The sequence below is a fragment of the Plectropomus leopardus genome, chromosome 23 (genome assembly GCF_008729295.1).
Source record: "Plectropomus leopardus isolate mb chromosome 23, YSFRI_Pleo_2.0, whole genome shotgun sequence".
NCBI lineage: Eukaryota > Metazoa > Chordata > Actinopteri > Perciformes > Serranidae > Plectropomus > Plectropomus leopardus.
In genome coordinates this window covers 20,355,717-20,366,878 of record NC_056485.1, presented here as the reverse complement: position 1 = coordinate 20,366,878, position 11,162 = coordinate 20,355,717, and the positions used below count along the sequence as shown (strand labels likewise).

Below are 11,162 nucleotides of genomic sequence, written 5' to 3'. Positions count from 1 at the left end.
CTGCTCTGAGTGTGAGAAAACATTCAGCACCAATACGGATCTGAAGAGACACACTAGATCCCACACAGGAGAGAAACCCTATAGCTGCTATAGGTGTGAGAAAAGATTTGCTCACCCTGGAAATCTGAAGACACACATGAGAACTCATACAGGAGAGAAACCTTTCAGGTGCTCTGAGTGTGAGAAAACATTCAGGGCCAAGACAGATCTGAAGAGACACATGAGCACTCACACAGGAGAGAAGCCATTTAGCTGCTCCGAGTGTTGTAAAAGATTTCCTCGTAAGGAAAACTTAGCTCAACACATAAAAACCCACACAGGAGAGAAACCTCTCTGCTGCCGTGTTTGTGATCAAAGGTTCATGTGGCATAAACAGTTAAAAAAACATCACTGTGTTGGTTGTCATTCCTCACAGCCAAAGAAACTGGAGAACAGAGACTCGGAGCCAGATACACATCAACAGCCGGAGAGTGATGACAACATAGGAGAGTCTTCTTACCCGAGACTGGACACTGATGATCGGAAGGAGACCGGGGAACCTCAGTCCAGATTTAACTCTCAGAGAAATGATAAATTACCAGTTCGTTGTATGAATGCGGTTAAAGATTTGTCCGCAAGAGTCTGAAGGAACTCAGAAGTATTCAAACAGGAGATAAACTGTTCAGTTGCTCAGTTTGTGACACAAGATTCACTTGGAAAGTAAACGTTTTTATATTTCTGTCAGCTTTCGTTTTTACCCAGCTACATTTCTAAATCAAATTACTTTACTCCACTACATTTCCCCGAAGCAGAATGAGGGGACAGCTGACTAAAGATTGGATGGATTTTGTTATTTAAATACTTAAAAGTGGTTAATTTTTTTATTTATTCATATTTTTTTTTTACAAGCGTGACGTACACATATTATCTATGTCATTCTGTTGATTGTTTAGAGCTTGTGCATGCAAGACAAATTTCCGTGAAAACTGTCTTATCGTATCTTATCTCAGCCTAACACTAAGGTACATTTAATATAAAATAACTTCAGGTGACTTTAACATCCATCAAAGTCATTTTATGGTATGATGTTTTTTACTTTTACTCAAGTATGGCTTATAGGTGCTTCATCCACCACTGGACATTTTAACGTCATTTAATATCATCTGAGCGATAGATTCCTTGAGGACGGCTCAGGTTGAGGTCGAAAGTTGCAGAAACTTTTATTGGACTTTTGTTGAGAGAGGTCTTGAAGCTTTTGTTTCCAAGTTCATAATGAACCTTCAAGCTCCATGATTGTATTTTTTTTTAAATAAATGTATTTTATTGTGTGTGTTGTTTTGATAACGCCTCTAATTTCGTTGACACGTCTTGGCTTTTATTTTGAAGCTCAACAACTGGGTTGCCCCGGAAGCAGTAATCTTCATTATAACTAACGAACTTTACATTAAACAAGATGGCGTCCAGTTGAATCAAGTGTTAGAGTGTCTTTGTTGTGTTGAAAAAAGTGTCAAAATGTCTAAATCTGTAAAACTGAGGTTGCTGGTGAAGCAGCGGCTAACTGCGGCTGCTGAGGAGATTTTTGGGCTGTTTGAAAGGTCGATAGCAGAGTACGAGGAGGAACTTTCTCGATCAAAAGAGGAAAACGAGCGACAAAAGAAACTATTGGACGCTGTTTTCAACTCTCAGCTTCAGTCACACGAACCAGGTTTGTGAAAGAGCCGGTGAACGTTGATTATTGATATTAATAGCAGCAGGTTTGAGGAGGAATATTCCGTTTATCGATGTCTAAAAGCAACGTGATCTTCTCCGGTGTCGTTAGTTACGGTGGCTCTGAGGATCAAAAGACTACAACATTTCAGAAGACATTTAAAAGATATGATCAAACTTCAACATTTTGTCTAACAAAATAGTATTTCAGAAAATAAAATAACATTGCCCAAAAAACAAATCTTTCAAAAAACATTACATCTCCCAAAGCGAAACATTTTAGAAATCAAAACATTTCCCAAAACGCTACAACATTTCGCTGAAGAAAATAACATTTCTCATAAAACACCTTTTCCTAAAACCAAATATTTCAGAAATCAAAATAGTATTTACCAAAACATGTTTCAGCGTTCCCCAAAACACTACAGTATTTCAGAAAACAAAATATTGTAGAAACCAAAGTAACGTTTCCCAAAACAAAATAGGTATTCCCATAACACAGTATTACCCAAAACAAAATATAGTTTGTCAAATGCTAGGTGGACGGCACTTGTATAGCCCCTCTCTAGTCCTCCAGCCACTCACAGCGCTTTGACACTGCATTTCACAATCACGCTCAGATTCACTCACTGGTGGCCGAGGCTGCCGTACAAGGTGCCACCGGCTGCTCTCTAACTATTCATACGCACTCAAACTATGATGGTGCAGCATCGGGAGCAATTTGGGCGTCAGTATCTTGTCCAAGGACACTTTGACATGTTGACTGGAGGACTTGGGGATTGAACGGCCAACCCTCCGTTTAGAGGATGACGCGCTCTACCTCTGAGCGGCCAAAATGAGAATACTTTTGCGTTGATGAGAGCGTCCGGTACCTGAAGGTCCACCTCTAAACCTACCGTCTACTCTTCTCCCAGCTGAGAGGTCTCATAAGACGAAGTGAGGTGGAGGGACAACAGATGCAGTTTGGTCAATCTCCATGGAGTTCAGCACATTTTGAAAGGCGGAAATAGTCAAATCTGTCCGATGTTTTATTCAACTACAACATATTTTACAGTACCGGAATATAAACAATAACATTTCTCTGTAACATCTGTGTGTGTTTCCTGTTTCCTGCAGACGTCCAGCAGCTGTTGGTGGTTAAAGAAGAGGTTCCTCCTGAGCAGCAGGAGTGGACCTCCAGAGTGGACCAGGAGGACCCAGAGCCTCCACACATTAAAGAGGAGCAGGAGGAGCTCTGGATCGCTCACAAAGGAGAGCAGCTTCTGGAGGAGGCTGATATCACTAAGTTCACATTCACACCTGCTCCTGTGAAGAGTGAAGATGATGAAGAGAAACCTCAGACCTCAAAACTTCATCAAAGACATACTGAACTAATGGAAACTGATGGAGAGGACTGTGGAGGACCAGAACCAGATACACATTTACAACCTGAGACTGATGGCAAGACTGGAGACTCTCCTGAACCGGAGACTGACGACAGTGACGATTATTGGAAGGAGACCCGAGACTCTCAGTCAGGTCTTAACTCTCTCACTTATGAAGTACCAGTCAGTTATTCGAGATGTAGTACTGGTGAGAAACCATTTAGCTGCTGTATGTGTGGGAAAAGGTTCGGCTCCAAGACAGATCTGGAGAGACACATGAGAACTCATACAGGAGAAAAACCTTTCAGCTGCTCCGTTTGTAAGAAATCCTTTACGCAGAGTGGACATTTACAGAGACACATGAGGATCCACACAGGAGAGAAACCTTTTAACTGCTCCGTTTGTAAAAAATCTTTCACGGAGAGTGGACATTTACAGAACCACATGAGAATCCACACAGGAGAGAAGCCTTTCAGCTGCTCAGTTTGTAACATCTTTTTCACACAGAGCGGAGATTTACAGAGACACATCCGCACTCACACAGGAGAAAAACCTTTCAGCTGCTCGGTTTGTAAGAAAACGTTTACTCACAGTGGGCATTTACAGAAACACATGAGGTGTCACTCAGGAGAGAAACCTTTCAGCTGCCCTGAGTGTGATAAAAGATTCCCTCGCAAAGAGACCTTAGCTCATCACATGAGGATCCACACAGGAGAGAAGCCTTTCGTCTGCCGTGTTTGTGACCAAAGATTCACTTGGCTTTCGCAGCTCAGAAACCATCAGTGCGTTGCTCAGAGCTGTCAGCCTCATGAAACTCAAACTGAGGAGAACAGAGACGCAGAGCCTCCAGCCAGCAGCCGAGCTGAACAGATGGAAACAGAAGGTGATGGAGAGGACTGTGGAGGACCAGAACCAGCCAGGAACTCAGATCCAGATACACATTTACAAGCTGAGACTGAACACTGATGACTGGAGAGAGACAAGTAAACTTTAGGCAGGTTTAAGCTCTCCGTCAAATGAAGAAGACAGAGTGCGTTATGAGAAACTTGTTAACTATAAATAGTTTAAGTGCCATTTTCAAAGATTTCAGTCCTGGTTGATTTGGTGACACCTGTAGTTTCTGGTGGTAACAGAAAATGTAGTAAACAAATTAAGTCGTTTACCATCTCCAACAAAATAAGCGCTTAGAGGATTCTGTGGTTTTAAAAAAAACAAGAAAAAAACCACATTTTTAGTTGTATAAGGTTAGGCTGCTCTTTAAAAGTCTTAAAACTCTTAAAACGGGATCATGTGAAAACACCTGGGGGCCAGTTGCTTCTTACATCGTGTTAGTTAAAAAAAGAAAGAAACAAGACAACTTTTTCATCTTAAAGTGAAAATGTATTCAACTGTTCAACTCTCTTAGAATCGCCGGTTCTCCCGACTGACACTTTTCTTGCTACGGCCACGTTATTCATCGTCGGATTATGGAAAGAAGTTATTTTTTACTTGATGCATGTCTTCAAACTCTAAGATTGTTCAGCCATTGTGAGACAAATTGGGGAAAAAGTGCTCATGCTTGATAACCCATGTTGTATGGCAAAATGCGTAAAGTATACGTAAAGTATACTTCACATTTTGGGGGGGTTGATATGTGCGTACATGTGTTGGTGTGTCTCTTTGTGCTTTATATGGATTTATGTGATAGTTATACGATTATCAGAGTAAGATGGTCTTTTTTGTATTTATTCATTTTCTCGATTTACTTAGTTCTATGTGTTTCTTTTAATAAATTAATTTATTATTTTTTAAGTCACCCTTTGTATTATACGACTTGGACACCAGGTCATCCTAAGCCAACTGGGATGCGAAGTGTTTGACAAAAGGTTGATTTTCCTTCTGTTGTTCAATAACTGCAAAGTTTGTAAAAAAAAATTAAATTAAAAAAAAGATGTGGCTATGTATATATGTTTTGTCATTAATTCTCTGCAAAGGCATTAAATAAAATCACATGTTGTTGTATTGACTGCATAATAAAGTCTATCACATCACATCCTCAATCACATTTGAGTGGTTTTTTTTAAGTATTTTTGGGACACCAGTGGCGTTCACAAAGGTGTTTCTGACAAAGAGAAGACTCTATTTTTATAATTTGTCCTGAGATGAGTCTTTTAACCTGTTAAAATTTCGGCAAATTAGTCTGATTTCTTTCGAAAACATTAGAAGAAAGTAATAAGCAACAAAAGAAGAAATGAGCCAAAAATTAGCAATAAATTAGTTAAAAGTTAAAGACAATTACAAAAAAAGTAAAAACAAACATAATAATAGATAAAAATAGAAATCTGAAAAAGGAAAATGAAGAAAAGACCTGATGAAGTGGTTAAATTAGTTATTAAAAATAATAAAAATATGATAATGCTGTTACAAATTTAAATATTAAGTCTAATAATGTTAATTAGCAATAAATATAGTTTTTCTCTAGCTTTTTTTGTCCCCACACATTTACCCCTCACTTTTTACAAATATTTTGATAAATCTACTAATTTCTTGCAATTAATGGAACATTTCTCACCAACTTGCTTATTTCTTTTTTCACTCGTTTTTGAAAGTAAGCAAGTTTGCTCAGTGTTAAAGAGCTAGCCTACTGAAGTGACGTTGCTCCAGGTTTCAAAGGATTAAACAACTTTGAATTTAGTCATTCACATTGTTAACTGTTTTTTTTTAAACAACGTATTATAGACCTTTCATTAAAAATGTTTCAAAGCCTTAGTCTAATCTTGACAATAAAATTTCAAGTTCAGTATATGTCATTCTTTAAAAAGTGTATTTCATTAATTTATACATGATTTCTGAGTGAATTTCGTTAAAACATGTGGACTTTTATTTTGAAGTTCAGCAACTCGGATGCCCCGGAAGCAGTATTAATTTCTGGCGAACTTCTCTTTTTTGAGCAAGATGGCGTCTAGTTGAAAAAAATAAGTGTTAGCAGAGTGTCTTTGTTGTGTTGATAAAGTGTGAAAATGTCTAAATGTCAGATGTTGAGGTTGCTGGTGAAGCAGCGGCTAACTGCGGCTGCTGAGGAGATTTTTGGGCTGTTTGAAAGAACGATAGCAGAGTACGAGGAGGAACTTTCTCGATCAAAAGAGGAAAACGAGCGACAACGAAAACAACTGGACGCTTTTTTCAACCCTCAGCTTCAGCTGCACCGAGCAGGTCTGTTCGTAAAACATCGCGAGTTATTAATTTGTTAAAAAACTGCAGTTTTGTTCAATAAAACATCGATTCTGTCGACGTTTAAAAGCTATGTTAGCCTCACCTGTGTCGTTAGCTTCTCTCCTGTCGTTAGCCGTTTCTCTCCTGGCCTGTTTGTGTTGGTTGGTGTTTTTCTTCGGATGTTTAAGGAAAACTAAACGCATAAAAATTATTATATTTTTAGTTAATTGAAGAGGTTATAGCTGAAGTTATCAATTTTCTTATTGTTAGTGTAAAAGTAATTTTAAAAAGATGAGTCTGGGAATTTTAACTAATTGGCCGTCCCTTTAAAATCATCGAGACATATTAACAGTTAAAATGCCTGATAATATCGGCCCGTCATTAATATCGGCCGATATTGGCTTGAAAATGTAATATTGGAATTGCCCTTCATGCCTTTTTAAAAAATAAACTACACACACACAAACACACATATTTATAGGCGCCGGTAACATACACAATTTCAATTACAAGACACAGTACAGGTAACAAAACACAACCTAAAGATATATACATATGATATAAGCATGTAAGTTAATTTGCAAAAAACAAACAAACAAAAAAAAAAAGTCAACCTCAAAAATAGTAAATAAATGTAATAAATTGGCTAATAAATTATTTATGTTTTTATATTTTAACTTGCATAATAGTTATACACATTGCATTATGGCATGAGGCCTAGTTTTATATTTTACACACTTTACACACTCAGCATATTATCCTTATTAGAATTTAAATATTCACATATCGGCGGTAACTGTCTATTACTGTATTTCTTATATTTTTACACACTTCCATATCAGCATCATGAAATATAGATTAGATATTCATATACTTTCCTAATTTTTACTCTAAATGTATTAGATTTATATTTTTATACATGTTTGTTGGACTTATTTATACTTGATGTGTTTCTCTGTGCTGACATCAGAGCATGTGTTACAAACCACAATTTCATTCCTCGGATCAATAAACTATTTCTGATTCTTATAGTAATACTTCTGCATACTACATGGACTATGGGCACTGAACACTATGTGTGTATAATATTGCAACATTTCTACATTATTTTGAAATATGTATTTAATATGTATAATCCCAAAAGTAGCAACTAAGGATGCATCATATTGGATTTTTTTTGTAGATATCTGATTTTTTGCTGATATCTGATATGCCAATATACTGTATAACCACTCATTTGGCTGATAACTGATATCGTTATAACCACTTTTTATCACGTTTTTTTTTGCAGTGTTTGTAAAAATGGCTGATTTCTGAGAAAAGTCAGAGCTCATGATTCCAATACAAATAATTCTGCACGTTTTGATGTATTTTTTGCCATTGTGGTGGCAACGGTGCTGGAGGAGTAGCGTGCCAAAATCCATACGGAAGATGGAGAATAATAAGTATGATGAATCGTCTAAAGTGTGCCTTCTGCTACACAGCGTAATTTCATGAAGATCCAGGTTTCAAAGGGTAACAAACTTCTATAAAACAACTAAATCTGAACTTTCCATTCTCGTGGTCCAATCTCAGCAGCGTCCTTACAGGTGATCCTCTGTTCAACTAGTTCAAATGTGATAACTCACAGATGTATCAAGACCAGACACGGCTGAGTGAACTCTGTAAAGCTTTCTCTGTAACATCTGTGTGTGTTTCCTGTTTCCTGCAGACGTCCAGCAGCTGTTGGTGGTTAAAGAAGAGGTTCCTCCTGAGCAGCAGGAGTGGAGCTCCAGAGTGGACCAGGAGGACCCAGAGCCTCCACACATTAAAGAGGAGCAGGAGGAGCTCTGGATCGCTCACAAAGGAGAGCAGCTTGTGGAGGAGGCTGATATCAAGTTCACTCCTGTCGCTGTGAAGAGTGAAGACGATGAAGAGAAACCTCAGACCTCACAGCTTCAACAAAGACAGACTGAGCAGATGGAAACTGATGGAGAGGACTGTGGAGGACCAGAACCAGACAGGAGCTCAGATCCAGATACACATTTACAACCTGAGACTGAGGACAAGACTGGAGACTCTCCTGAACCCGATGACGTTGGTGAAAATTGCAATGAAACCAGAGAACCTCGGTCAGGTTTGAACTTTATGATAAACGATGAAGTCCCGGTCAGGGATTGGAGATGCAGTGCTGGTGAGAAACCATTTAGCTGCTCTGTTTGTGGGAAAAGATTTGGTAAAACTGGAAATCTGAAACGACACATGATCACTCATACAGGAGAGAAACCTTTCAGCTGCTCTGTGTGTGGGAAGAGATTTTACCGCAAGACGCATCTACAGGAACACATGAGATCTCACACAGGAGAAAGACCTTTCGGCTGCCCAATTTGTGGGAATTCTTTCACACATCGTGGAAATTTACAGAAACATATGATAATCCACTCGGGAGAGAAACCATTTAGCTGCTCTGAGTGTGGTAAACGATTCCCACGTGAGGGATACTTAGTCCATCACATGAGGACCCACACAGGAGAGAAACCTTTCAGCTGCAATGTTTGTGACCAAAGATTCACCTGGCTACACCAACTCAAAAACCATCAGTGTGACGTTATTCCCTGTTAGTAATTAAGTATGTCGCACTGGTGAGAAACCAGTTAGCTGCTCTAATTGTGGGAAAAGACTTGGCTGCAAGAGAATTCTGAAGAGACGCACTTCAACTCATACAGGAGAAAAATGTTTCAGCTGCTCAGTTTGTGAAAAGTCATTAAGACAAAGTGGATATTTACAGACACACGTGGTAACTCGTACAGGAGAAGAATCTTTCAAATGGTCAGTTTGTAAGAAATCTTTTACACATTGTGCACATGAGAAACCACACAGGAGAGAAACCGTTTAGCTTTGCTGAGTGTGGAAAAGAAGCTGACCACAAGACTCTTTTAAAACAACACACAAGATCTCATACAGGAGAGAAACCTTTTAAGCTGCTCAGTTTGTAGGAAATAAATACACAGAGTGGAAGTTTCCAGATATTATTCACACAGGAGAAAATCAGAAAATCATTGAGCTGCTCTGAAAGAGATCAAATATTCCCTCGCAAGGAAATCAGTTGTTCACGAGAACCCCTACAGGAGAGAAAAACTTTTCAGCTGCCGTGTTTGTGACCAAAGATCCACTTGGCCTAAAGGACTCAGAAACCATCAGCTCGTTGGTTGTCATTCCTCAAAAACATGAAGAAAGACGTGGATTCATACAGGAGAGAAAGCTTTCAGTTCCTGAGTTTGTGTTAAAAGATCCAATTGGAAGGAAAACTTGTTTTGACACACGAGAAAGCTCAACAATAGGAAACCACGTGGAAAATATGATCGCGTTGTGATATTTCTGATTCGTGTTTTATATGAGGAAGGTTACAGTCTCCTCATCAATCTACGAAGATCAAATTTTTAAAAATATTTTAGGGGCCGATTTAAGTTACGTGCTTCATTTTTTCCATTGCACTTGTCTGTTTATCTTGATACAGCAACAGTGTTTATTTGTGCTACTTTTTTTTCCTGTTCACATTTTTAATTTTTTTCTTAATTTCTTCTTTCATTTTGCTAAAAAATGTTGCGGGAAACTTTAACTTCACAACAAAAACATCAACACTTCTGGCCTGAGATGAGCCGAGTGCTTCAAAATAAAAGCAGCATCAGTTCAGCTTTGATTTATGTAATTACAACGGTGCTTTATGTAACTTTTATTATTACAAAACTTTATTGACTTTATGATAGTAGCAATTTCATTTAATGTAACTGTAGTTCATTTATCAATTTTGTGTTTTAGTATTCTACATTATTTTAGAGGATATTTAAAAATATCAAGATTTATATTGTGAATCAGGATATAGCAGAAAATATTGCAATTTTATTTTTAATCACCGTATCACCAAGCCCTTCAACCACACAAGACAAAACATACAAGTGCTCAACTCTGCCTCGTTCTTATCCAAGTCTAGCATTGATGTTATGTTAGCTTAGTGCAGCCAGTTTAGTACAAAAAACATTGCACAACATTCGCTAACTAATGCGGATGACATGGTGATTTCCTTCCTCACAATTACACTTTTTGTTCAAAAGTACTGTATTATCCACTTAAATTCTTGGGTCACTTCAGCATGGCCACGCTTTCAAATATGCATAACTTTAAGCCTTAAGAAAATGTTACGTAAAATGTAAAGTTGGAAATTTTTTTGGAGCCAGCCTCAAGTGGACATTTGATGAACTGCAGTTTTTGGCACATCAATGTTATTTTTCAGCCTCGACCGTTTGCTAAATACAAGAACCGCCGCTGGACAAAGTGGCTGAATCGTGACTGAGCAGTCGCCTCACCCAAAAAAGGGTGACTGTGGTTCATGGGCTCTTCCATGTGTAGCTGCCCTCATTGGGTAATATGTATGTATGTATGTATGTATGTATGTATGCATATGATTGTCTTTAATGTGTTATGTTAATCTTTAAAAATGAATCATACCCTGCCTGTATACATTTTTAACTTTGTAATGTTTTTTATTAGGACCCTGATGAAGACCACAAACCAAAACATGCTGGTCTGAAATATCAAGTTATTTTTTTGTACTACAGGTGTTGCTAAAGCTAAGACCTCTTCTGACTCTTTCACTTGTCCTTACACCTTCAAAGTCTGTGAACTTTTGGTGAATTTTCTGAGCCAACAAGAGATCCAGACAAACCGGTCAAAGCGACGAAGTATGTCATTAGAAACGACACATCTTGGCATCTTGAACTGATCGTTCACAAAAATTTTTTCACACAAAAGGATGAAAACCAGCAACAGTACAATGCAGTGCAATAAACTGTTGAGTTGTGGTCAGTTGAACTATGCGCACTAAGAATGATTAAATGACTGAAAGCATAACCCAGAGGGAAAACAGGAAAAGAGAAACATGAA

The 11,162-nt window shown here is 38.1% G+C and overlaps 1 protein-coding gene across 1 annotated transcript; it reads left to right on the top strand.

Annotated features, from left to right (window-relative positions):
• Positions 1-1,443: 1,443 nt before the first annotated feature.
• Positions 1,444-9,182, top strand: LOC121962481 (zinc finger protein 605-like). Its single transcript, XM_042512739.1, has 5 exons — positions 1,444-1,684; positions 2,803-3,998; positions 4,456-4,526; positions 6,043-6,242; positions 7,954-9,182. The coding sequence occupies exons 1-5, from the start codon at positions 1,492-1,494 to the stop codon at positions 8,841-8,843; spliced, it is 2,550 nt and encodes an 849-aa protein (XP_042368673.1). The 5' UTR covers positions 1,444-1,491; the 3' UTR covers positions 8,844-9,182.
• Positions 9,183-11,162: the final 1,980 nt, after the last annotated feature.

Bases quoted from the DNA above. Each gene is read 5' to 3' on its own strand.
- LOC121962481 (XM_042512739.1), top strand. From the start codon at position 1,492: ATGTCTAAATCTGTAAAACTGAGGTTGCTGGTGAAGCAGCGGCTAACT. The intron at 1,685-2,802 runs GTTTGTGAAAGA...TGTTTCCTGCAG, and splicing joins GCTTCAGTCACACGAACCAG to ACGTCCAGCAGCTGTTGGTG. The intron at 4,527-6,042 runs GTTATTTTTTAC...GTGTTGATAAAG, and splicing joins TCGTCGGATTATGGAAAGAA to TGTGAAAATGTCTAAATGTC.